The sequence below is a fragment of the Trematomus bernacchii genome, unplaced genomic scaffold (genome assembly GCF_902827165.1).
Source record: "Trematomus bernacchii unplaced genomic scaffold, fTreBer1.1, whole genome shotgun sequence".
Taxonomy (NCBI): domain Eukaryota; kingdom Metazoa; phylum Chordata; class Actinopteri; order Perciformes; family Nototheniidae; genus Trematomus; species Trematomus bernacchii.
This window is the reverse complement of record NW_022987601.1, coordinates 236,791-264,755: the sequence shown is the minus strand read 5'-3', so window position 1 is coordinate 264,755 and position 27,965 is coordinate 236,791. Positions and strand designations below refer to the sequence as shown.

Below are 27,965 nucleotides of genomic sequence, written 5' to 3'. Positions count from 1 at the left end.
TTTTGGAGCGAGTGAGCAATCTGGCTGCAGCATGTTGGACCTGTTGTAACCGGTTTATTGATGTTTGATTGAGGCAGGAGAACAGAGCATTACAGTAATCAAGCCGGGATGAAATAAAGGCATGGATAGCCATCTCCAGTTCTGCGTTGGATAGAAAGCCCCTGAGTTTGGCAATGTTCCTGAGATGGAAAAAACAGGTACGGGTCAGGAGTTTGATGTGTTTGTCTAGTAGCATAGACTGATCGAAAGTTACACCAAGGTTTTTGATGTTTGCCCTAACGTTACCACTGAAAGAACCCAGGTGGCTTGCTACCTTAGAGGCGATGTTATCAGCCGCTAAGATCAAGACTTCCGTTTTTGATGCATTGAGCTGTAGGAAGTTGCTTGACATCCACTCCTCAATGGCAGACAGACATGTGATGAGGGTGTTTACATTTTCCATTTTGACGGGTCTGAAAGAGAAGTATATCTGGATATCATCTGCGTAGCAGTGATACGAGACACCCTCAAATGGGCTAATTAAGCAGCCCAATGGGAGCATGTACAGGGCAGAAAGAAGGGGGGCTAAAACAGAACCCTGGGGCAGGCCGCAGGATAGGGGAGTGCTGTGTGATGAGAACGGGCCCACCGCCACGGAGAAACTTCTCCCACTGAGGTACGAGGCAAACCACTGGAGGGCAGACCCTGAGATGCCTACCCACTCCCTGAGTCTATCTAGCATGATGGCGTGGTCCACTGTGTCAAACGCTGCACTCAGGTCCAACAACACCAGAACCACGCAATCGCCTGCATCCGATGCCATCATGATGTCATTGGAGACCCTGAGGAGAGCTGATTCTGTGGAGTGGTGTTTTCTGAAACCTGATTGGAATTTGTCAAGGATGTTATTGTCATTCAGAAATGTATTGAGTTGATTAGCAACAACTTTTTCTAAACCTTTTGACACAAATGGGAGCTTTGAGATGGGCCTGTAATTATTCGGGAGGGAGGGATCTAGATTGGGTTTTTTGAGAAGGAGCCAGAGGCAATGGAGAGGTTTATAATGTGGAGCAGGGGTGGAGCGACACATGAAAAAACTTCTGTTAGCATGGACGTTAAAGCATCCAGAGGGCTTGAGGAGGATTTCATAGCGCTCACTACAGCGGTCAGGTCGGCTATGGTGATGCAGGAGAAATTACTCAGCGTGGCCTGCCTCACTGGACAGATAGGGAGGGGGGAGTGGGAGGGGGTGATGCTCGACCTCACATCAGCTACCTTGTTTATAAAAAAGGTGAGAAAACGGTCGCAGTCGTCGTTTGAATAAATAGGAACTGAGGGGGTGGACGGGTTTACAAACGTATTTATGGTTTTAAATAGTACTCTGGGGTTGTGCTTACTAGAGGAGATGAGGTTAGAAAAATAGGTAGCCCGGGCATTTTTGACCAAATTGTTGTAATCACAGTAAAGGTCCTTCAGATGGAGACGGTGTACCTGGAGATTGGTGGTTTTCCACAGCCGCTCAACTTTGCGACAAAGCCGTTTCAGCATACGGGTGTCCTCTGTTAACCAGGGGGATGTGTTTACAGCTAGAGAGCTGCGTGTCACCATGGGAGCGACGTCATCTAAAATGGCGGAGCAGTGTGTATTGAAAGCGTTGACGAGACAATCAACGTCATCAACATGCGACACCAAAACATTGTTGTCAAAAGCTGTTACAAATTTCTCAACCGCAGCGCTATTTAAAATACGCGAGGTTTTTACTCGCTTCCCCTGAACATAAGCGTTATCCAACGACATGACAAATAGTACGGCTTTATGGTCGGAAACAGATAGCTCTTCAATACAAACATTGCTGATATTTAGACCACTTGTGAAATCGAGATCCAATGTGTTACCTTTGTTATGCGTTGGGCCAGACACATGTTGACAGAAGTTAAAAGATTCTGTGACATTAAGGAATTTCACTGTTTGTTGCTTTGGGTTATAGAGTTCACTCTCCCCGAGGACAGAGCATACGTTGCTCCATCGGCCTTGAAAAGAACCCATATCAGCATTTCCTTGTTATACATCCTGTTGCAATTGCATTAAACTATACGATACATGACTATGGCATACAGAGTTTTAACACCGTTTTTAACATATTTAAGCTTTTTATATAATAAAATACATTGTTCCATTTTCTATCTTTCTTCAACATCCTCCTTTGGAACTGTGTTTTTTCTTCATCCTTGGTCTTGGTATCCGTCCTCCCGGTACACTTCTGTCTCCCGGGTGTCCTTTGTAGCTTCTTCCATCATGACCATCTATGAAATCTTCATTCCATCCGGCCCATGCACTTCCCGGTTTGTCTCAGACTTCTCCATAGCATCCATTTCGTCCTGTATCTGTTAGCATATACATGTTTCCACATCCATCGTCGGTGATTGCAAAATATGAGCTGTTGGAGTTGGTTTTGAAACATGTCACTTGGAGGCTTTTGATTCCCCCCTTTGTGTTGAATTCTTTATCACCTTTATTCTGCCACACCATTGCTGAGCGATCAAGCAGAGCTCGGTGCCAGTTTTCATCATATTTCCAGATATAAGTTAAATGGTGGAAACCTCTTTCCCCATAGCGGAATCCCGCGAGAGTGTCCCAGTTGTTAGGATTGGAAAAGTACCTGATGCAGCACTTTCTGTATCCTCCGATGGGACTATGGGTGTACAGCACTGCTCTTCCTTTGGTTTGATCATCAACAATCGGGTGCCAGTCATCACAATCCTCATTTTCTGGGAGAACGAACAGGTTATGCTGGCTTTGGAAATCATTTTCCTCTGAAACTATTGTCATCAGAGGTTTCAAGGCATCTTGTATATGCACGGGAGGTTCTTCATTGTCCAGCCATTTCCCGTAAGACGGACACCTTTCTTTCGGACAGATGAAGTAGTCGCCTCCCCATGTGGCTATCACCCACCCTGGTGGGACATTGTGTGATATTCCTACGGGTTCTCCTGCAACATACTCTCCTGCCCATGACGCGCATCGTCTTGCGTCCGCTGGGTCACATTTATTTTTTGTCTTGTCTGTGATTTTGAAGGTGAGTGGTTTTTTCACCTTTTCTTCATCTTCATGGGGAGGTTGCTCAACATGTTCTAGTTGTTGAGCCGCGGCTTCTTGAATGGTCTCAGGTAGTAGGGCCTTGGTTCCAGGGTCACCTCTTCTTTGAGGAACGGTGTGCTCCAATTTAACTTGGATTCGTTTACTAGGCGGCTCACCCTGGCGAGGGCTCTTGATCCTCCCCTGGTGTTTTCTCGTTTCTTTTTGTGGATATAAGAAGATCTTTGCGCCTCTGCCCTTTTTTCGTTCATCAGTTGGTCTCTGGCTTGGTGATTGAGCCAGTGTGATGACCTGACTAAGGAGAGGCGGGGATCCATTTCTGGGTGATAGAACGATATTGGCACCGTGGTCGGATCTGTCATGTTTTGTGTATCGAAGCTGAAGGAGCTCTCTCCGCTTTTTTCTATTCCCTCTGGGCTGCGGGGGCTGAACTCGCATTGGAATACCCTCTTTTGCTGGTTCCATTGTATCTGGTCCGATCCTATGTTCAGTCCCTCCATCACGGTGGCCCACTTCTGTTATCCACTTAGTTATAGATGTTACCATATTTACCTGTAGTGTGTACAACAGGTAGGAGTTTTATAATGCAGATATTTAAAAAATGTTTCCTTTAAATATTCTTGTTTTGACATTGCAAGATATTTTCCTGAAAAAGTTCTCAAGATTTTTTACTTTTCTGTAATTTTTCGACTTTTTTATTGAAATATTACATTTTCTTTTCCGTTTTCAAATGTTTTCGATTTTGAAATATTTGAATCTTTTTTTTGTCCAAACATTACAACTTGTTACCGGATTATTACGACTGTTACCGCCTAAATTGTAGTGTCCTTTTTAAGTATGTTATATAATAAAATAAGTGTTTAAGTCTTTACCTCTTCCTCCTGCTGCCTTATAGGCACCTCCTCTTCCTCTTTTATAGGCACCTCCTCTCCATCCTTCACCTCCTCCTTTTGACCTGAAACAGAAAAGAGAACACATTTTAAAGAGTCCCTGCTCCTCTCCTGTAGTTCTGTAGCTGTTAGTGCATGTAAACGGTCTGCAGAGGCTAAAGTTCTGGGAAAACATCACTATGTGACACTCGCGCTCCTATTGGCTAGCGCTCCAACACATTGCACTTGATAGGTTAAAGGGGCGGGACATCTCCAAGTGGTTGACCAATCACAACAGAGCCAGGATATATATATATATTTTTTTAATTAGAGGATGATATTGTGTTTTCTCTTAGCGCCATTTTTGTTCCTACCTTCTCCAGGTGAGTCTGTTCTCTCAGCAGGACGGTGCTCTTCCTCCTCCTCCTCCTCCTCGTCTTCCTCCAGACTCTCTCCATCCTCTCCGATCATCTCCATCCCCTCGAGGTCGCTCTCCTCTGCAGACGACCTGCAGGACAACAGATAGACTTTAACACTCTGATAAAAGCAGCAGGTGATTTAAATATAGAATGAGACTCACTCCTCTTCCTCTTCCTCCTCCTCCTCCTCTTCCTCAGCTGCAGGTTTCATGTCTGTGACGGGATCAGAGTCTGAGGAGAGAGGAGGAAGAGGAGGAAGAGGAGGAAGAGGGATTAGTTTTGATGTAGCACAAAATAACGTCAGTATTTCCTGAAGAGTAATAACAGTAACACCTGAAAGTGTCATCAAATCTGCTGCAAACCAGATCCGTATCTAAGAAAGGAAATTACGTACTTTTGTGAATTAGGCCGTTTCACATTGAGGCACCATATTCTCATTATCGACTTATCGTACGATATTTACGTTATTAACGTATCATACAATATTTACGTTATGACTTATCGTACGCTATTTACGCTATCAACTTATCATACGATATTTATCTTATCAACTTATTGTACGATATTTACGTTTTTGACTTATCGTACGTAATTTACGTTATCAACTTAGCGTACAATAATTAGGTTCTTTACATTATCCACTTGTGGTAAAATAGTTACGCTATAAACTCATTGTACGATATTTATGTTTTTTACTTATCCTACAATATTTACGTTATCGGCTTATCGAACGTCATTTACGTGATTTATGTTATCGACTTATCGTACGATATTTACGTTATTAACTTATCATACAATATTTACGCTATCAACTTATCATACGATATTTATCTTATCAACTTATTGTACGATATTTACGTTTTTGACTTATCGTACGTAATTTACGTTATCAACTTAGCGTACAATAATTAGGTTCTTTACATTATCCACTTGTGGTAAAATAGTTACGCTATAAACTCATTGTACGATATTTATGTTTTTTACTTATCCTAGAATATTTACGTTATCGGCTTATCGAACGTCATTTACGTGATTTATGTTATCGACTTAGCCTAGGTTCTTTACGTAATCGACTTATCGTACGATATTTACGTTATTTATTTATTGTAAAATGTCTGGACATGACCATTATACCTTTATACATGTCATCTACCTACTTATTGTTGTACGTGTTTTATTTTACGAAATCAACGTATCGTACGATATCTGAACATAACCTTTATAACTAAAGGTTATCTAGTTATTTTACGAAATATCTCATAACTTTAATAATTGTTTTACTTAATAGACGTAACATATGAAATATCTTCATCACCAGAACGTCTAAATATGATACATTTTTACGTTGTTTACGCTCAATATTCTGCTTTGATGTTATCATTAAATCAGCTTCATAAGCTGCTCTTAAAATGCTAATAATTCAGTTTTCTCAATTATTTCGGCGACGACAGATCATCAGAACTTTGTTTCTTACCGGTCGTCTCCGTTTTCTCCAGTTTCTCAGTTTTCTCAGTTTTCTCAGTTTTCTCCGGTTCTTCCGGTTCCTCAGACTTTGTCTCGGTCTGGTTCTTCTCGGAGGATCCGCTGCTGGATTTCTCTCTGGGACTGGACTTAGAGCCGGACCTTCTCTCTCTTGTGGACTCTTCTCTGGATCTGGACCTGGTGTTTTCCTCTTTGATCGCCCTCTCTCTGGATCTAGACCTTGTTCTGGTCGTCTTGTCTCTGGACCTGGATTTGGACCTGGATTTGGACCTGGTGTTTTCGTCTTTCGTCGACTTCTCTCTGGATCTAGATCTAGTTCTGGTCGTCTTGTCTCTGGACCTGGATCTTGACCTGGTGTTTTCCTCTTTGATCGACCTCTCTCTGGATCTGGACCTGGTGTTTTCCTCTTTGATCGCCCTCTCTCTGGATCTAGACCTTGTTCTGGTCGTCTTGTCTCTGCTGGATGTATGTTTGGACCTAGACTTAGAGCCAGACCTTCTCTCTCTTGTGGACTCTTCTCTGGATCTGGACCTGGTGTTTTCCTCTTTGATCGCCCTCTCTCTGGATCTAGATCTAGTTCTGGTCGTCTTGTCTCTGGACCTGGATCTGGACCTGGTGTTTTCCTCTTTGATCGACCTCTCTCTGGATCTAGACCTGGTTCTGGTTGACTTGCTCATGCTGGATTTCTCTCTGGACCTGAACTTCTTCTTGTCTTTATCTTTAGATTTCTCTCTGGACCTGGACTTGGTTCTGTCCTCTTTAGTGTTTTTATCTGTGGACCTGGACCTCTCTTTGCTGCTCCTCCTCTTCCTCTTGCCTTCTTCCTCTCGACTCGTACTCCTCGTCCTCTTGGTGGAAATCGTTTCTTCGTAGCTCTTTGCTGCTGCGACTCCCCTGAAGGAGGAAAAGAGAATCAGAACAGATCTCGTTAATGACCCATTCATGTCCTATCAATGACCCGTTAATCGACCCGGACCCTGGTACTCACGAGAGGGTCTTGAACTCTCCGGAAAAGGACACGGTGATGGAGTTGTTGTTGATCTTCAGAGCTCTGGAGGAGTAGAAGTCCACCAGCTTCTGAGCCTCAGGAGTGTCCTTCATCTCTACGTACGCCTGGGAAACAAAAGGTCAAGTTACAGTGAAAACATGGAGAACTACAATATTAAAAATCATATGGGTTCAAGAACAACAAAAAGACGCTGAACACATTGTAGGTGATAAGGCTAAGGGGGCGGGACATCTCTAAGGAAATGTAGCTAGAAGTGGATACTTTTACCAGAACATAGTGACATCACTATGTAACACTCGCACTCCTATTGGCTAGCGCTCCAACACATTGTACGTGATAGGGTAAGGGGCGGGACATCTCTAAGGAAATGTAGCTAGAAGTGGATAATTATACCTTTTTAAAAGAAAGGAAATGTGATTTATTTACATTAAAATAACCTATTCCTCTCCTGTGGTGTGTTCTGTAGGTGTTAGTGCATGTAAATGGTCTGCAGAGGCCAAAATCCCATGGTTCCAGAACAACGGTAACTGTTTATGTTAATATAAATAATAAAAAATAAAAAATGTATTGGACACTTTACTTCTTATGTTTATGAATACAATTGTATTTTACCTTCTTTTTGCACATTCCTACTTTAAGTGTTTATGTTAATATAAATACTATGCATGTAAACGGTCTGCCAAATTAAAAATCCCAAGGTTCCATAATATCGTGACATCACTACGGAACACTCCTATTGGCTGGCGCTCCAACACATTGTACGTGATAGGCTAAAGGGGCGGGACATCTCTAAGCGGTTGACCAATCAGCACTTTGAATGGTTCTCACCTTGGAGGGCAGGAACAGGGTGAGGATTGGCTCCCCGAAACGCTTCACGATGGTCAGAAGATCTGATTGGCTGTCATCGCCCGACGGGGCCGGGCAGAAACTCACCACCCGTGAGCTCTGAGGGGGGGGGGGGGGAATGGGTTATTGATTAATATTGAATTCATCATTTAATCTGGAGGTGTTTCAGGTGAAGATAAACTACCGGACGTCTCTAGACCTTAAACCCCTGTATATATATATATATATCTCAGCGTCTGATTGGATGAATCTCTCAGCGTCTGATTGGATGAATCGCTCAGCGTCTGATTGGATGAATCTCTCAGCGTCTGATTGGATGAATGTACCTGCAGGAAGCTGAAGGTGTTGGACAGTTTGAACTCGATCGCCGCTCCGTTCACAGTCAGAGGAAAGTTTTCGTGATATTTCACCAAATCCCTTGCCTGGTCCGCCGAGCCCAGCTCCACAAACGCCTGATTCACAAAACAATAACATTTTAAAAACAACATTATGGTCTGTCTGCAGCTCAGAGAGATCTATTGACATCTTGAGACCCCAAAGTTTAATGATATAAATGTTTAGTAGGGTCTCCAGGTCATAGAGAATGCTGGATGCTAACCTGCAGATGTTGGGACATTGGAACAATTAACATACGTTGAGTTAATTAAAGCTAATGGCATTATGGTCTATGGGGACAATAGTTAAACAATGACTTGATTTGGACAGTTCTGGAGTGGTATTGGAAGTTACTGAGGATCTATTTCTGACATTTCCAGGATCATGAAGGACATTTTTAACCAGAAAGTGGACAGATCTGTCCTCTCTGTGTACTGATTATGATTAATTCTGGGTCCATTTAAAAGTTTTAGGGGTCTCAAAACTCCCATTTATGATCCTAAAAAATTCAGAAATTGATTCCTCAAAAACCTCAGAAATTGCCCAAATCTGCCAAGCCATTGTTTAGCTATTGTCTGCATATCCTAATTAACTATACTTGTGCTAATTGTGCAAATTACGTATTATACTGTATAATATTAATATTATACTGTATTATTCTGTATTCTTCTGTATCATACTGTATTATATCATTTAATATACTGTATTATATACCTGTATTATTCTGTATCATACCAGTATTATACTGATGCACTCACCAGAGACGGGAACATGACGATCTTCCCGAATGGTTCGGTGAGTTTCTTCAGGTATGCCTCGTCCACAGACTGAGCCGGAAACTTCACACACACCACTTTACATTTCTCCGACACCTGTCAGGAAACACAACATATTAAAGTACTTCAGTCCGCAGAGGAGCTGTGATGCTCTCTGAGTCAGGCTTTACCTTCTTCTGGAGGGCGTTCTTCGGCTGGGAGTCTGTCGAACACAGAGAGAAGACCTTAGGACAGTAAAGAAGGTAGTACAGTGAATACTGATAGGAGACAAAAGGCTGTTTTTACTGGAGGACTTCTGATTGGCTGCCTGTTGCCGGGCGGGTTTCGCCTCGTCGTTCTTCTTCTCTGATTGGCTGTCGGCACTGAAATGACAAAATAGATTTAAGATGATCCAAAGCTCTTTATAAACTAGAGGCTGTTTAATGAGGAGGAAGTAGTCAGAGGGCTGTATAAATACACAATAAACATATATATACACACACACATATATATATATATATATATATAGTAAGTTAGTTAGTGAGTTAGTTCAATGACATGTCACTTGTTAGATATTTTTACCCAAAGCGACTTACATAATAATAATAATAATAATAATAATAATAATAATAATAATAATAATAGTAATAGTAATAATAATAATAATAATAATAATTAATTACATTTATTTTTACGCTTTTCCAAATGCTCAAAGCGCTTTACATTACATACCTCAGACATGTAGTTAGTTTGTTAGTTAGCTATTTAGTTAGTAATTTAGTTAGTGAGTCAGTCAGTTAGTTATTTACTTAATGAGTGAGTTAGGTAGGTAATGAGTTAGTTGGGTAGGTAGTTAGTTAGTTAGTCAGTCAGTCAGTTAGTTCAATAAGGTCAGACTGAAGCAGACTTTGTGCATCAGTATGTATAACATAAAAAGGCACACATGCTGAAAACCCAAAGCCAGCAGGGGGTCTGGGGGGATTCTCCCCCAGGAGATTTTAGAAATACTAACATATAACCTTCTCATTCTGGTACACTCTGAGAAGAAAATAAATAAATCTATTACTACCCGACATATTAATAATATGTGATGCCATTGTTTGTTTTTCACTTTGTTCTGACAGCTTGCTGCTCCACTCAGAGAGAAGAGCAAAGAGGAGATAGTCTGTGTGAATTACTTTGTGAGTAAGGGTAGATAGCCCCCATTGTTCTGTGACCTGTCAATCTTCAAACCGGGTGTTATATTTCATTACGTGTTTATTTATATCTGAAGTTATCTGAAGTTGTACCCATGGCTAAAGAGTAGTTCTACCGCAAAGTTGTTCTCCGTGAGGACTTCCGGCAACCCTCTTGATTCTGATTGGCCAGAAGACTCGAAAAAACATCAGCAAAGATGTTTTATTGAGAAGATGATCACTACGTGACAGACGTTTTCAAAAGCGTTTATGGTCTACGGTACTTCCAGTCCAACGCCTACTGCATGCACAGCGTTAGAACATCAGGCCTTTTCTTCACTCACACATCCACGACCCACACAAAACGGGTCCACGACCCACTTATGGGTCGCGACCCACCAGTTGAGAACCACTGAGCTAGATAGTTATTTAATTAGTTAGTTAATTACATTACATTACATGTCATTTGTTAGACATTTGTACTGTGGACAATCCCCACAGTTAATGAATTAGTTAGGTAGGTAATGAGTTAGTTAGGTAGTTAGTTAATGATTTAGTTAGGTAGTTAATGAGTTAGTTAGGTAGGTAATGAGTTAATTAGATAGTTAATGAGTTAGTTAGGTAGTTAATTAATTAATTAGTTAGGTATTACATTAAATTACATTACATGTCACTTGTTAGACGCTTTTATCCAAAGCGACTTACATACTCAATATTGTGGGCAATCACCACAGGAGCAATTTGGGGTGAAGTGTCTCAGGGACACAACGACATGCAGTGGGGTTTGAACCTGTGACCCACTGATCCGAACACCAACGGACAACCCACTGCACCACACGCCTCCCTAATTAATGAGTTAGTTAGATAATTAATGAGTTAGTTAGGTAGTTAATGAATTAGATAGTTAATGAGTTAGTTAGATAGGTAATGAGTTAGTTAGTTGGTTAATGAGTTAGTTAGGTAAATAATGAGTTAGTTAGATAGTTACAGAGTTAGCTAGATAGTTAATGAATTAGTTAGATAGTTAATGAATTAATTAGGTAGGTAATGAGTTAGTTAGGTAGTTAATTAATTAGTTAGGTAGGTAATTAGTTAGCTAGATAGTTAATTAATTAGCTAGATAGGTATTGAATTAGTTAGATAGTTAATGAATTAATTAGGTAGGTAATGAGTTAGTTAGGTAGTTAATTAATTAGTTAGGTAGTAAATGAATTAGTTAGTTAATGAGTTAGTTAGATAGTTACAGAGTTAGCTAGATAGTTAATGAATTAGTTAGATAGTTAATGAATTAATTAGGTAGGTAATTAGTTAGTTAGATAGGTAATGAGTTAGTTAGTTGGTTAATACATTAGTTAGGTAGGTAATGAGTTAGTTAGTTGGTTAATACATTAGTTAGGTAGGTAATGAGTTAGTTAGATAATTAATTAGCTAGATAGTTATTGAATTAGTTAGATAGTTAATGAATTAATTAGGTAGGTAATGAGTTAGTTAGGTAGTTAATGAGTTAGTTAGGTAGTTAATGAGTTAGTTGGGTAGGTAATGAGTTAGTTAGGTAGTTAATGAATTAGTTAGGTAGTTAATGAATTAGATAGGTAGGTAATGAGTTAGTTAGGTAGTTAATGAGTTAGTTAGGTAGGTAATGAGTTAGTTAGGTAGTTACAGAGTTAGCTAGATAGTTAATGAATTAATTAGGTAGGTAATGAATTAGTTAGGTAGTTAATTAATTAGTTAGGTAGTTAATGAATTAGTTAGGTAGTTAATGAGTTAGTTAGGTAGGTAATGAGTTAGTTAGGTAGTTAATGAATTAGTTAGGTAGTTAATGAATTAGTTAGGTAATGAATTAGATAGGTAATGAGTTAGTTAGATAGTTAATGAGTTAGCAAGGTAGTTAATCAATTAGTTAGGTAGTTAATGAGTTAGTTAGGTAGTTAATGAGTTAGTTAGGTAGTTAATTAATTAGTTAGGTAGGTAATGAGTTAGCTAGATAGTTAATGCATTAGTTAGGTAGGTAATGAGTTAGTTAGGTAGTTAATTAATTAGTTAGGCAGGTAATGAGTTAGCTAGATAGTTAATGAATTAATTAGATAGCTAATGAGTTAGTTAGGTAGTTAATTAATTAGTTAGGTAATGAGTTAGTTAGATAGTTAATTAGTTAGTTAGATAGTTAATGAGTTTCTAAGGTAGTTAACAAATTAGTTAGGTAGTTAATGAGTTAGTTAGGTAGTTAATTAATTAGTTAGGTAGGTAATGAGTTAGCTATATAGTTAATGAGTTAGTTTGGTAGGTAGGTCAGGAGCAAGCAGCAAACTCTGGGGAAGAGCCGGGACGCCAATACGGAAGTGCCACAAACTGCAGTTCATATATTGGCCGATAGGCGATGACTGCAGAAAGGAGCAATTTCCATAGACCCCATGTTAAAATGCCCAATTTTACAGCAGAAAAAAACAAGTTTCTCGCCCTGGATGCAATAAATATTATTATAGATATAGTTAGATTCCACCTTCATGATTATGAATCCGTGAGTGAATTGTTTTCTAACATGACCCTTTCATTTATATTAGGTCTTAAAGTTTTTGCATAAATTAGGGCGTGGTCACTTTGAGTGACAGCTCTGTCAAGTGACTGCTGCTGTTAGCTTCTTGTCTCTCTGCTAGCTGCTCCGTGAAGCTACAGGGACTCTGCCTGCTCAGTTCATCCAGGGAACACAACTTGACCCCGGCCGTGTTTGTTTGTTCTTCATGCTTATATATCGGACTATTGTGACTCGCTCTGCGGTTAAAACAGACGGTGCATGAATGCCGTTTTGTGGTAAGTGAAATTCGAGTACTTTATTTATGTGTTTATGATTTCAATCAGCTACGTAATGAATGTTATGGCTTGGGTTAGCGTGTAAGCGAGTGGTAGCTATATCTGTGCTAACGATGCTAATCGTAGCCTCCAAGTTAACTTAAAACCATAGACTGTATATATAAAGGTTAAAACGAAATAGACAAGTGTTAAGCGTTAAGTGGGATAATACTGTAGAACAAAAGGCTTCTGTTTGAGGTTGATAAAATAAGGTCATCCTTGTAACTTAGAGAGATATTTTATTATGTAGGTAGGAACTTTATGCATCGCTAAGGTTCATTTAAATTGGCTATGCTCAAGTATGTAGACAAGCTAACGTCGAAGTAGTGTATGTGAAATCAACCTCACAATAAGATGTGTGTATATTACAATTATTAATGTCATATTTCAAGATGATTACTTAGATATTACAATATGGTTGGTTGAGCTGGAGTTCATTATTGAGCTTACACATTAACGTCACAGTCATCTGAAGAACGAACCCAAACCTTGTTGTTTTTATTAATTGCATTACCAAATTGGTATCAAATAAACAGTAAGCATTGGTAACACAACTTCCAAAGTTAGTTAAATAAAAAGGACCCTGACTCGGCCAATACACAATCCAACATGTTCAACAGAAGAGAATAAGTTATATTGTTTGTACACATGGTACTTTACATATATATCTGTTTGTTTAAAGTGTCCAGGTGATGCAGACAGGCTGGACCAGAGAGTGAGAGACAGAACTGGACTCCTCACAGCAGTGAACTTCAGCACAGGTATAAAGACTCTTTTTTCATACTGTACAAAGAATCAAGAAAGATATTGGTTTAAATAAATGAAGTATTGACTTTAATACACTGATATACATTCCATTGAACAATACTAAATACTAGATCACCTACACATCAGTGAAGTTGAGGGTTTTTCCATGCAAAGGGTTACTTTAGATGTTAACAAGCAATATTACTTTGTCAGCTTTCTAATTTTATGTATTGAAGGCAAAGATATTTAACGCATAGTGACAACTGCTATTTATCTCTCAATATTGTCTGTAAAAAACGTGGTAAAAGTGATTCTTTCAGTGAGAGAACAGAGCAAGCTTCTACAGTTGCACTATGTTTTAATAACAGTTCAATATTATTTTGATAATAAAATACATTTCAATGTTGATGAATTTCATACTGTTCATTCATAATCTGATTGTCTTTGTAGCTCACTGTTGAAATAAAAAAAAACATTACCATTACAAAATAATTATATCTACAGCCCCTAAAAACACAAACACACATCTTTCATAAATAACACACTTGTTCTGCAATAATATGTTTTATGTTTCCTGTCATTTTTGTTAGGAAAGGACATGCCTGAAAGACACGACTCAGCATCTCCTCCTTCTCCGAGGGTCAAGAAAAACATCCAAGAGGAACATTAAAAGCTGATGTTATGAGATGTTAAGACCAGTACTGTGAAAACACAGTCAGCTGATCGAATGCACCTATTTCCACATCTACACTCCATCAGCTGATTATTTCTATAACCCGCAGAGTTTGCAACGTCACAAATAAATGGGGCCAATCTTCAGTCGGATGTAAATGTGTAATCTAACATTTTCAGTAAGAATAATGGACAAAAGGAGTGCAAATACAAATACAATTTATTGAAATGTGAACCAAAAGTTAATCAAACATGTTTTAAATAAAAAGCACATATGGACAGAAGGTGTAAACCTATTAAATGTATAAGTAAACATATTTAGTCAAATAAAGTGACAGACTAGGCCTGATCAGTTGGTATCAGCTATGCATGGGCTCCTCCATCAGGCCTGATCCTCCTCGCTGAGGAAAGGCCCTCAGTCCTCTCCAAACCAACAGACAGGACGTCCATCACACGGAGGTTTCTCCCTGAAGTCTCTGCAGCTCTCTGGACACCACGCTGTCTCAATCCGTCCACACTCCACACTGAATATGAGAGGGGAAAAATGAAAATAATAAATGCTTTAGACAATAAGAAATATAAAAGTGAACCGTTGAGTTGCTCAGTTTTTTTAGATTGTCAATAGTATTACTGTATAACTAATAGGGCTGTGCATCTTCACTGGTCTCACGATTCGATTACGATTATCCTGTCAACGATTCGATTCAATTCGATATCCCGATGCATCACGATGCATCACGATTCATACCAATGCGTTGCATCCTCAATTTTCTATATTACTGCACATGGCTTATTTTTCATCAATGCATACATGCAGTAAATACATATGAACTCTCTTTTTATTATTTAGAAAGTGCTTCAGAAATCAATAACATAAATGTCTTGACATTAATTTATAAACCAAAATAAATTAATTGTATAGGTCTAGCCTCCCTATATCTGTGTGTGAAGTTGTTCCATCCTCAAAAACAAAAAACTAATGCTTCTGCAGTCTAGCTGCAGCTTCTAGCAACGGTCTTCTGTTAAAGAAAGGACACTGAATGTCCTGAATGTGGCATCACACACAGGACTTGAGTCTGAACACAGCAGACAACAGGAGTATTTACAACAGCATACTGCATGTGGGTGCACACTTACATTCTCTGTCTTACTGTTACATAATGTATGAGATTAAGTTAGCTTCATTATATCTCAATCAGTGATTAAGTGAATAATAAAGTTTCTATCGGGTCACTATCAGCCTGTCACTCATTATTTTCAGGGAGGGGGCGGGGTTTGGAGGAACGGAGAGGAGACGGTGATCGCGGAAGCTTTTTTCCTCCTGCCTTCACAAACTTTACACACGTATATAATAATATCGTCTGAAAATTGCTAGAGGACATTCATATTCTGCAATCCAAGACTTAATTAAATCCACCAAAAACCTGACATGATTGTAACGCGATTATTTTTGAAAAACATAAATCCTTGTGTCTCTGAGCCGCAGCGACACGGAGTGATTCAGAGCGGGTCCTTCTGCTGTTGGTTCTGGACTGGTGTTCTTGTGTTGGTGGATAAAGCAGACTGCTCCGTGTTTGGTGCCGCTGTGCCGCTGTCACGTCTGTTCCCTGATCTCTGCGTCACCGACCGATTTGATATTAAAGTGACAGAAAAAAAAACATTATAGTAAAGCCGCGGCCGGAAAATCAGGAAGCAACGTTACTACACTATAATCGGTTATCTTCCGTCACTGCATCGAGACCGAATCGTCCACGTCCGCATCGCAATGCATCGTAGAAACGATTATTTTCAACACCCCTAATAACTAATATCTCAGGTTAAGAGGCACATTCAAATAAAGATTGGTCTTTAAATACATTTTGTCTTTTGAATTGTTTGTCTAAAGTCAAGGATCTAGAACTGGTACTTGTAGTTTTAATGATACAGTCCGGTTATAATGCTGTTTGGAGGAGGCCTCACAGGTAAGAGCACTAACTAGCTACCATCACATGTACCTTAGCTTGACTTAAATGTATTAAACGTATAATTAAGTGATGGCAAAATATAAATAACTAATGTCATGCAAACATATTAATATTTGCTTGATTCCAGTGTTGCATTTAGCACATTGCATACAAACGTTAAGGGATTTTAAGATTCTGAAGTATTATGCTAAAAACTCAATAACTTAGATTATTATTTATAGTTTTGCTGAATAGTTTCATGTCCGCTTACCTTAGAAACGTAAAATGTGACGGCAGTGTGCAGATGGGGAGCATGTTAGCTTAGCTTGGTAGCTTCAGCTAGCTCTGGAACTTCCAGCCCGGTGGCAGCAGGTCCCGCCTCGGCTCCGCCTCTTTGCCCTTATTTGGAGCAGGCTGGAGTGGAACTCTGACGTCACTGTCGAGCCGTTAGTGGCCGACTCCGCCTACTAAGGGCTTCTCGGCAACTCTGCAGAATCCTATGGGTGACGTCACGGACCCTACGTCCATTTATATATAGAGGCTATGGTCAGGAGGTGTTCTTTATTCATTATATAACAGAGAGGAGCTTACTGCTGCAGGAGGCTGAGCTGTCCGTCTGCATGGTGAGGCCCGTTGATATGTTTGATCCACACCTGGAACACAAGAAGAAGAAGAACCATAACTGCAGCTGGTCTCACTGGTTTCTACCTCACACCCCCCCCCCCCCCATCAGACTCAGGTATCCAGGTGCAGGTGTTACTTACCTTCTCTGACATGACAGTGATGTCGCACAGAGAGGAAGAGTAGGGGAACGATGGTGGAGACTTCCCGTGGAAATCCAGAGCTTTCTCCTTCGACGGCATCCTGGAAGAAACCTCAGATCCTCCATCGCGACCAGAACCAGGTTTCAGAAGCGGCTCTTCAGGAGGAGGAGGAGGAACTGAACCGTAATGCTGAACCGGCTGAGAGAAACAGGAAGGACGGGGTTTCTTGTCCCGTCCTGCAGAGCCGAAAGAGGGTCGGACCTGCGAGGAAACTGGACCAGAGACGCTGCCTTTCTTACCAAAATCAGAAGGTCCTGGTATGTAGATGTAGTCTTGAGAGACAAGTGGACCACCGGCTTTCTTGCCGAACTCAGAGGGTCCATGGTTGTAGTCTTTAGGGGAAACTGGACCGGCGACGCTGCCTTTCTTACCAAAATCAGCCGGTGCCGATCCGTGGTTGTAGTCTAAAGAAGAAACTGGACTGGCGTATCGGCCCGTCTTACCGTAATCAGAAGGTCCCGATTCGTGTTTGTAGTCTAGAGAGGAAAGTGGAGCGGCGTCTCTACTCGACTGAACATAATCAGAGGTTCTGTAGTTGTAGTCTTTAGGGGGAAATAGACTGGCATCTCTGCCCGTGTTGCCAAAATCAGAAGGTCTGGAATCGTAGTTGTAGTCTTGAGAGACAACTGGACCAGCAACTATCATGCCGAAATCAGAAGGTCTGGAATCGTAGTCTACAGAAGAAACTGGACCTGCATCTCTACCCATCTTACCAAAATCAGAAGGTCCTGGTCTGTAGTTGTAGTCTTGAGAGACAGATGGACCAGCTACTTTCTTGCCGAACTCAGAGGGTCCATGGTTGTAGTCTTTAGGGGAAAATGGACTGGCGTTTCTGCCTGTCTTACCAAAATCAGAAGGTCTGGAATCGTAGTCTAGAGAGGAAACTGGACCAGCATCCTTGCCCATCTTACCAAAATCAGAAGGTCCTGGTCTGTAGTTGTAGTCTTGAGAGACAACTGGACCATCGGCCTTCTTGCCGAACTCAGAGTGTCCATGGTTGTAGTCTTTAGGGGGAAATGGACTCATGTTTCTGCCCGTCTTCCCAGAAGCTCCTGGTTTGAAGTCCACCTGGTAGCTGGAGGACGAGGATGACGATGGTGAGTTGAAGGTGATGGGATGCCCCCAGCTATCCAGCTCTGGTAAAAGATTACCGGGTGTTAAGTGGCTCTGTGGGTACTGGTTGCGGGGAGGATCCCAGTTGCTGGTGGTGGAGGATCTGGGGGGATAAGAAGAAGAGGAAGAGGAGGAAGGAGTATTCAAAGGTCTCACGGTGCCCCTCTTTCCCTTGATCTGCTTGAGGACTTGAGGAAGGGATTCGACGGTCAGGATGTCTTCTGGAAGTTCAGCAAGAAGAGCGAGTTCTGCTGGTTCCAGTCCAAAGCTGTTCAGGATGCTCAGAGCCCCGTCCTGAGACCAGGAGGAACCTCTGGAGGACGAGGGAGGAGGCAGGATGGACTCTGGAGGCGGCCTGTAAAAGTCTGAAGAAGACAGGGTGGTGGAAGAGGAGGCGTAGCGTCGATCTGAAGATCCGTACGGTCCAGGAACGGGTCTGAGATTGGAGTCGGCGGGCGGAGGTCTGTACGGGTAGTTCTGAGACATGATGGGACGAGGAACTGAGGAAAGAAGGTGTCGGGAAGACAGAGATGTGAAATCTGACCCACAGAAAGAGGTACTGGAGGCTTTTCAAGACCACATAGAGTGTATTCTCATCACTGTCAATACTTCAAAAATAGAACGTGTAGAGAATCATCATCTGTAACAGATCCTCCACGGCCTCACCTCACCTCCTCTCAGAGAGTTTATCACCATACAGGTAAACAACAGGTGCAGCAAGAGGAGATTATTCCGCTCAGGAAAACGTATTTCAGTCGGTCTAAAAGTTCTGTTTACGCTGATCAACAATGGGACCGAATCCCAGAAACAACCAGAGAACAAGTCACATAAAAGTTCATTTAAATCCCAATGAAAACCTGAGTGAGGATAATCTGTCAGTTATCTTCTTGCTCTCTGATCTCTGTGTTGTTGTTCTTCCTGATTCTATTTTGTTTTTAGGGTGACTACCAGCCTGTCCCGGGACTACAGATTAAAACTACCTCTTGACTAACTCTGGAGCATTTACAGATGTATTTATTGATGATGATGATGTCCCTTCTAAATCAATATAGTGTCAGGGTCATCCTTTGGTACCAAGCTGATGCCATGGTGTGTCTCTACAGTGAGGCAGGTTTATGGAGAGAAACTAGAATGATCCAGGTACATCGGGGTGGAGTTATGACTTGTATTAGGTCTCACCACGACCAGTACGTAAACACAATAAAGGGGTGTATGAACATGTGGTGGGTAATGACTTCTACATTTCCAGCTTTGCTATTTGGACTAAATTATATTTGTTTTTCTTCATACTGACAAAATATAAATTTGTTTCCCCGACCCCTACCATTGTCTTGGAGGGGCGCTACGGTCCAGACATAGACATCAAACGGCAAAACATATTCAGTGTGCAGTTCCTTTGGCATTATGGCAGGGATATCTAGATACTTCCCCGTTTGACATCATGAATTGTGCTACTTTTAAAGCAAGCAACGATGTTTTCAAATCTGTAATCAAAAAGGTCCGCAAAAACGCTATCGACCAATCAGATTGCTTGATTTGACTTGTCCGTTTTATAAATATATTTACATTTTGTCTGTTACGAAACAAACTTACAAAGCATGGAAACAGTTAAGGTTAACTTGGACCTCCGGGGTGGCCTTACTATGGAGGAGTGGATTGAGGAGTGCCTATCTCCAGAAAGCACCTAAACGACGACATGCAGAGCTACGTGAAGAGCAGGTAGACCAACTGGAAAAGTACCTACACTTCACCTACAAGCAGGGCCGGCCCGTAGCACTGGCGTTATAGATGTTCGCCTAGGGCGCCAGATCTGGGGAGGCGCTGCGCTGGTAGCTCTGGGAGGGAAACACTTTTTATTTGACCGTTGGTGCTCATCCTAATTTTCGGCCTTGATGTAACAATATTCATAATTAAGTAAATGCAACACCCTTTTCACCCCGGTTACACTTTTCATTTGCCCTGTACGATGGGCGCTGTAAGTGATGAAAATGGGGGATGTTGGCTTATCTGGCGCCCGCAGCTCACAGCCAAAGGGCGACTGAGCGTGGGAGCGAGAGAGTGAGTGAGGGAGAGAGAGAGGGTGCACCGGTACCGGCGCTGTTGTTATTAGCACCTGGTGCTAGCTGCGCTAACGGATATAAGAAGAAGATGTCTACAATAATGTGGAGGGAGAGTCCTCTCCTGTCAGACTGAGAGGCTGATAACTACAGCTCAGTGAGGTGAAGGACTCTCTGAGAGGTGGAGGGAGAGTCCTCTCCAGTCAGACTGAGAGGCTGATAACTACAGCTCAGTGAGGTGAAGGACTCTCTGAGAGGTGGAGGGAGAGTCCTCTCCAGTCAGACTGAGAGGCTGATAACTACAGCTCAGTGAGGTGAAGGACGCTCTGAGAGGTGGAGGGAGAGTCCTCTCCTGACAGACTGAGAGGCTGATAACTACAGCTCAGTGAGGTGAAGGACTCTCTGAGAGGTGGAGGGAGAGTCCTCTCCAGTCAGACTGAGAGGCTGATAACTACAGCTCAGTGAGGTGAAGGACTCTCTGAGAGGTGGAGGGAGAGTCCTCTGCAGTCAGACTGAGAGGCTGATAACTACAGCTCAGTGAGGTGAAGGACTCTCTGAGAGGTGGAGGGAGAGTCCTCTCCAGTCAGACTGAGAGGCTGATAACTACAGCTCAGTGAGGTGAAGGACTCTCTGAGAGGTGGAGGGAGAGTCCTCTCCAGTCAGACTGAGAGGCTGATAACTACAGCTCAGTCAGGTAAAGGACTCTCAGTGTTCAGATAGTTCACTTTTGTCTAAATTATCTCAGTGGGTCTCAAACGTTTTGACCACAATTTATGTAAACAAATATTTCCAAGGCACTCCTTTATAATTATTGGGATAAATAAAAACAGGTTTGAAATCATTCCAATGTATACTATAGGCAGGGATGCAAACTCATCAGGTATGAAAAAGGTGACAAGGATCCGAGCCCCCGCCCCCCCCCCGACCCCATAACAGGAACATAGGAATAACAGAGGATTTTAGCAGTCAGAACAACTAAAGCAACAGTGTTAATAATAACAGAAACGCTAAAGAGTCACATCTAATAGAAATGTATAAAAGCATTTATTTTAATTGTGTAGCAGTCAGTTTATAATTTTGGCAGCACTGTTGAGCATTTTGAAAATGTATTTTCATGCCTCTGTGCAAGGCTTAGTCTTTCTATCTTTATAGCCAGTGGTGTAAAGTAACTAAGTTCATAAACTCAAGTACTATACTTGGGTACAATTTTGAGATACTTGTACTTTATTTAAGTATTTCAATGTTTTGCTACTTTGTTCTTCTACTCCACTACAGTTCAGAGGTAAATGGTGTACTTCTACTCCACTACATGTATTTAATACCTTTAGTTACTTTACAGATGTGGATGAATGATGTGAAATATAATCAAGTGTTAAATCAGACTTTAGTTCCACCTGGAGTAAATTCTCAAGCTACCCTGCAGTATACAAAGTCATTCAAACTAGCTGCACCTTTACCAGCTTTGAGAACACTTTAATGATCAATCATTATAAAACATATCATATATATTATTCTGAAATGGACCAATCTGCACAATGACTACTTTTACTGTCGCTACTTTCACTATATTTTGATGATAATACTTTTCTACTTTTACTTGAGGAACATTTTGAATGCATGACTTTTACTGTAACTTCTACTTTTACTCAAGTACAAGATCTGAGTACTTCTACTTTTAATCAAGTACAAGATCTGAGTGCTTCTACTTTTACTCTAGTACAAGATCTATACTTATACCACCTCCGTTTATAGCCTATGAAAAAAACTATTAGAAAACTAAGGCTAAAGCTAACGTTAGCAGATAGTGACATTGTATGCTAGTTAGCTAGCTCAACGATTCCTTAAATAATATTGCGACAAAAAAACTTTTCAGTGCACATCACGCTCTGCCGCTCCGACAGGGAGCTCTGCTCTGAACACCTGAACGGCCCGTTCTAACAGCTGTTCACCAGCGGTCCAGTCTGTGCCACAGTGACTCCGGACCGCACAGTTAATATTAACGAACGCACGTAGGTAATGTAGCTGCTGAAGCTAGACCCTCATCGCGGAGCAGCAGAGCCTTATTATACATCCATGAGCAGAGCCGACAGGCAGGAAGACTCGAGCACACAGCTCGCGCTTCATTATAATATATACAAAAAGAACACCATGTGTGTCATGATGGCACATAACAGCTATTTTTATTGCAGATCTACATGAATCACACAAACGACCTATTTTGGATTCAAAACGGCGAATTTCGCCGAAAGGTGACAAGTTTGCATCCCTGCTATAGGACAGTAAACCAGACATATCGTTTAAAACTGGAGAGATAAAAACAATTGCATAAATAAATAAATGTTAACTGGTAAAATAAGATATGAAAGAACAACAAAAATAAAATAAGTTACATGTATTTGTTATTGGCCATGGTAGGTGATTGGTTATGTTCACATACTTATTTGATTATTAAAATGTAATGTAACCATTCTCACACATACACACACTTTTAATGCACTTTATATACTATTTTTATATCAATATATGGCGCCAGCTAAAATCTCGCCTAGGGCTGCAAATGGTCTAGAGCCGGCCCTGGGTAGACCAACTGGAAAAGTACCACCATTCAAAAGCTTTCTGATGAGGGCAGTGGCGGCTCCAGGGTATGGCTGGGGTAGGCTACAGCCATAACTAGAAAATGCATTTCCTGCAGAAAATGCGTGCGAATGCTGTAAACTGTGAACATTTGGGGCTGAATTTAGATGAAAATACAGAAAAAGCTGAATATTTTATTAGCTGAATGGTAGCTGCTTTTAGCTACAGAGACCAATTCAGTGTGTTGCTGAACTTAGCGGAGAAATGCAGAAAAGTGAAATGATTTGAATCAAATTGTTACAGCTCAAATGCATTGCAATGACTTCCATGTTAAAAAAAGACTTTAAAAAGCTGAATGTTTTAAAAAGTATAACATATTTTGAAAAAGTTGAAAGTTTCCCATCATGTGCTGAAAAGGCTGAATAGTTTGATATTTGAATGGTTTCTGCAGCTGAAATTAGGCTGAAGGAGTTAAATATCAGATGTAAGTAGTATGAAGAGTGTGAGTGGGAGTGTGTGTGTGTGTGTGTGTGTGTGTGTGTGTGTGTGTGTGTGTGTTTCTGTGTGTGAGAGAGAGAGTGTGTGTGTAAGTAGTAGTGAATGAATGTTTACAAACACCTGTGTGTGTAAACCATAGACTGTATATATAAATGGACGTAGGGTCCGTGACGTCACCCATAGGATTCTGCAGAGTTGCCGAGAAGCCCTTAGTAGGCGGAGTCGGCCACTAATGGCTCGACAGTGACGTCAGTCTAACTCCCGCCTGCTCCAAATAAGGGCAAAGAGGCGGAGCCGAGGCGGGACCTGCTGCCTCCGAGCTGGAAGTAACAGAGCTAGCTCAAGCTAAGAAGCTAAGCTAACATGCTCCCCATCTGCACACTGCAGTCACATTTTACGTTTCTAAGGTAAGCGGACATGAAACTATTCAGTAAAACTATAAATAATAATCTAAGTTATTGAGTTTTTAGCATAATACTTCAGAATCTTAAAATCCCTTAACGTTTGTATGCAATGTGCTAAATGCAACACTGGAATCAAGCAAATATAATCAATATAATATATGTTTGCATGACATTAGTTGTTTATATTTTGCCATCACTTAATTATACGTTTAATACATTTAAGTTAAGCTAAGCTAATGTGATGGTAGCTAGTTAGTGCTCTTACCTGTGAGGCCTCCTCCAAACAGCATTATAACCAGACTGTATCATTAAAACTACAAGTACCAGTTCTAGATCCTTGACTTTAGACAAACAATTCAAAAGACAAAATGTATTTAAAGACCAATCTTTATTTGAATGTGCCTCTTAACCTGAGATATTAGTTATACAGTAATAGTATTGACAATCTAAAAAAGCTGAGCAACTCAACAGTCAACTTTATATTTCTTATTGTCTAAAGCATTTATTATTTTCATTTTTCCCCTCTCATATTCAGTGTAGAGTGTGGACGAATTGAGAGAGCGTGGTGTCCAGAGAGCTGCAGAGACTTCAGAGAGAAACCTCCGTGTGATGGACGTCCTGTCTGTTGGTTTGGCCGGAGAGGACTGAGGGTCTTTCCTCTGCGAGGAGGACCAGGCCTGATGGAGGAGCCTATGCTGGGCATAGCTGATACCAACTGCACAGGCCTTGTCTGTCACTTTATTTGACTAAATGTGTTTACTTATACATTTAATAGGTTTACACCTTCTGTCCATATGTGCTTTTTTATTTAAAACATGTTTGATTAACTTTTGGTTCACATTTCAATAAATTGTATTTGTATTTGCACTCCTTTTGTCCATTATTCTTACTGAAAATGTTAGATTAAACATTCACATCCGACTGAAGATTGGCCCCATTTATTTGTGACGTTGCAAACTCTGCGGTACAAGGTACATGTTGTGAAGCTCATAAAGTGAGGCAAATAGAAATAATCAGCTGATGGAGTGTAGATGTGGAAATAGGTGCATTCGATCAGCTGACTGTGTTTTCACAATAAAAGTAGTTTCTTAGTGAATGTCCTGTACTGATCTTAAAATCTCATAACATCAGCTTTTAATTTTCCTCTTGGATGTTTTTCTTGACCCTCAGAGAAGGAGAAAATGTTGAGTCGTGTCTTTCAGGCATGTCCTTTCCTAACAAAAATTACAGGAAACATAAAACATTATTATTGTGTTATTTATGAAAGCGGTGTGTTTGTGTGTTTAGGGGCTGTAGATATAATTATTTTATATGTTGAGCTACAAAGACAATCAGATTATGAATGAACAGTATTAAATTCATCAACATTGAAATATATTTTATTATCAAAATAATATTGAACTGTTATCAAAACGTAGTGCAACTGTAGAAGCTTGCTCCGTTGTCTCACTGAAAGAATCACTTTTACCACGTTTTTTACAGACAATATTGAGAGATAAATAGTAGCAGTTCTCACTATGTGTTAAATAGCTTTGCTTTCAATACATTAAATTAGAAAGCTGACAAGTCATATTGCTTGTTAACATCTAAATGTAACATTTTGCATGGAAAAAACCCTCAACTTCACTGATGTGTAGGTGATCTAGTATTGTTTAATGGAATGTATATCAGTGTATTAAAGTCAATACTTCATTTATTTAAACCAATATCTTTCTTGATTCTTTGTACAGTATGAAAAAAGAGTCTTTGTACCTGTGCTGAAGTTCACTGCTGTGAGGAGTCCAGTTCTGTCTCTCACTCTCTGGTCCAGCCTGTCTGCATCACCTGGACACTTTAAACAAACAGATATATATGTAAAGTACCATGTGTACAAACAATATAACTTATTCTCTTCTGTTGAACATGTTGGATTGTGTATTTTCCGAGTCAGGGTCCTTTTTATTTTACTGTAACTTTGGAAGTTGTGTTACCAATGCTTACTATTTATTTGATACCAATTTGGTAATGCAATTAATAAAAACAACAAGGTTTGGGTTCGTTCTTCAGATGACTGTGACGTTAACGTGTAAGCTCAATAATGAACTCTAGCTCAACCAACCATATTGTAATATCGAAGTAATCATCTTGAAATATGACATTAATAATTGTAATATACACACATCTTATTGTGAGGTTGATTTCACATACACTACTTCGACGTTAGCTTGTCTACATACTCGAGCATAGCCAATTTAAATGAACCTTAGCGATGCATAAAGTTCCTACCTACATAATAAAATATCTCTCTAAGTTACAAGGATGACCTTATTTTATCAACCTCAAACAGAAGCCGTTTGTTCTACAGTATTATCCCACTTAACGCTTAACACTTGTCTATTTCGTTTTAACCTTTATATATACGGTCTATGGTTTTAACTTGGAGGCTACGAATAGCATCGTTAGCACCGATGTAGCTACCACTCGCTTACACGCTAACACATTCATTACGTAGCTGATTAAAATCATAAACACATAAATAAAGTACTCGAATTTCACTTACCGCAAAACCGCATTCATGCACCGTCTGTTTTAACCGCAGAGCGAGTCACAATAGTCCGATATATAAGCAAGAGAGTACCAGAATGTGTATTTTATGTTAGTATTTCAAAAAATCTCCAGGGGAAGAATCCCCCAGACCCCCCTGCAGGGGTCGGGTTTTCAGCATGTCAACTTGTTCAACTGTGGGGAAATTGCAGGATTGGCTCCAGGTCGCCCTTTTTATTTACTACAAGACAAATGTGCCGTTTTATTTCATACAGTTCCATTTGAATTGAGACAGGGAAATAATCTAAACCTCACGCGTGGCGTTTCACTGTCAATGGGGCGATATAGTGTGTATGTAACTACATTGCAAATACTGACTTGAGCCCCACCACTGTATGGGTTAGCCCTACCATAGATTACCCAACAAAACTACTCTGGAGCCGCCACTGGATGCGGGTCTTGAAACAAAGCAGAGAAATGATGACCGTTAGTGGCCACAGGTGCGAAAGCTCTCTCCAGAGCTACTGGAAGCCGAATCTCGGGGACCGGAGAAAGTGGAGCAATATTCTCGCCACGCCAAGCAACAGCCTAGAACAACCTCAGCCTATACAAGTAACCACGTAAGCCATGCTACTGATGCTGGACAGGTTTTCAGTGGCTGCACAATAAACGGCAACATACACATTAATGTAAATAAATAGCCAAATAATGGATCAACGCTCTCTGTCTAATATGTCCGCTAGCTGTTAGTTTTGTTGCCTAGCAACCACCTCGCACTGTTTCGTGCAGAAGGCAACGGAGGGACTATTTTTATTTTGAACATCATTATTTACTAATAAAAACTATTTAAATTAGAGTGTGTATTTTTTTTCCATATTGCCACACTTGGTAACCGTTTTATAAAAGCAATAGCTCACATCAGACCGTGATATATGCTCATTATATCACAGCTAAGGGGCGTGATTCGGCCCGACGCGAAGCCTGTCGTGAGCTATTGCTTAAATAGAATCATATTTAACACAATGTAATGCCTTATTGTTTATTAAATGTAATGTTAAGAGCTGCAGAAACAGTTTGAGGGAAAATACCTGGAAACACGAAAGTAAGACACACAAAGGACGTGAATATACCTTTTAAACACCTGAAATATAGAGATTAAAGAGTTGTGAAACACGTGGTTTGTTGTAGTCTATAATCAAGGATGAATAGAGGATATCTCATCTTATGTGTAGTTTTAATACAGATGTAACCATGACAGCTTTAGCATCAAAACAGTTAGCATGCAGCTAACGACGGACAGAAATAAAGCTTATTCTAACCTGGAAATAAACCCGGGGATCTGGAGAGATATGTCCGCAGTGTGTTCGTGAAGAAACGAAGTCACAAGTCAAAAGTTTAGAGGAGAATAATGTAGTTTTAGAGACGATAACCCGCCTGAAGTGGAGATAATAGCTGTTTGCCGAGAGAATCTAATTGAGGCTCTTCTTCTTCGTTTTTTAACACGTGGACTGTACCGCCGCCTGCTGGTGGGGGAGGGGACTGTGATAATACAATAATATGATATAAAGAATATAAATAATTATGATAAAAAGTATAGAATAAAATAAACAATCGCATACAATTTATTTAGAATATAATTCCTAATACAAACAATGTAAAACACATTTAAAATAAAATAAAGGAAGTATACATATAATTAAATAAGAATAATTGTGGCGCAGTGGATAGAGCCTTGGTGTTGGGATCAGGGGGTCACAG

The 27,965-nt window shown here is 40.5% G+C and overlaps 1 protein-coding gene across 4 annotated transcripts; it reads right to left on the bottom strand.

Annotated features, from left to right (window-relative positions):
- Nucleotides 1-27,690, bottom strand: LOC117482559. Of its 4 annotated transcripts, none has more exons than XM_034130693.1 (15): nt 27,527-27,690; nt 16,979-18,651; nt 16,806-16,867; nt 9,137-9,213; nt 9,022-9,053; nt 8,834-8,947; nt 8,027-8,152; nt 7,683-7,799; nt 6,834-6,958; nt 6,233-6,739; nt 5,838-6,022; nt 4,525-4,594; nt 4,319-4,452; nt 3,948-4,030; nt 1-3,627 (listed from the first exon to the last, which is right to left on the bottom strand). In XM_034130693.1, exons 2-15 carry the CDS (start codon nt 18,635-18,637, stop codon nt 2,329-2,331), a joined length of 4,590 nt encoding a protein of 1,529 aa, XP_033986584.1. In that variant the 5' UTR covers nt 18,638-18,651; nt 27,527-27,690; the 3' UTR covers nt 1-2,328. The 4 variants fall into 4 exon arrangements, with proteins under 4 accessions (XP_033986584.1, XP_033986585.1, XP_033986582.1 ...); XM_034130694.1 differs by having other exon boundaries at nt 5,838-6,058; nt 6,275-6,739; XM_034130691.1 differs by having other exon boundaries at nt 5,838-6,739.
- Between the last annotated feature and the right edge of the window lie 275 nt (nt 27,691-27,965).

Excerpts from the sequence above, each read along its gene's own strand:
- LOC117482559 (XM_034130691.1), bottom strand. The coding sequence starts at position 18,637 with ATGTCTCAGAACTACCCGTACAGACCTCCGCCCGCCGACTCCAATCTC. Across the intron at positions 7,800-8,026 it reads ACACCTTCAGCTTCCTGCAG|AGCTCACGGGTGGTGAGTTT; the intron begins GTACATTCATCC and ends CCCCCCCCTCAG. Across the intron at positions 6,740-6,833 it reads GGAGAGTTCAAGACCCTCTC|GGGAGTCGCAGCAGCAAAGA; the intron begins GTGAGTACCAGG and ends TTCCTCCTTCAG.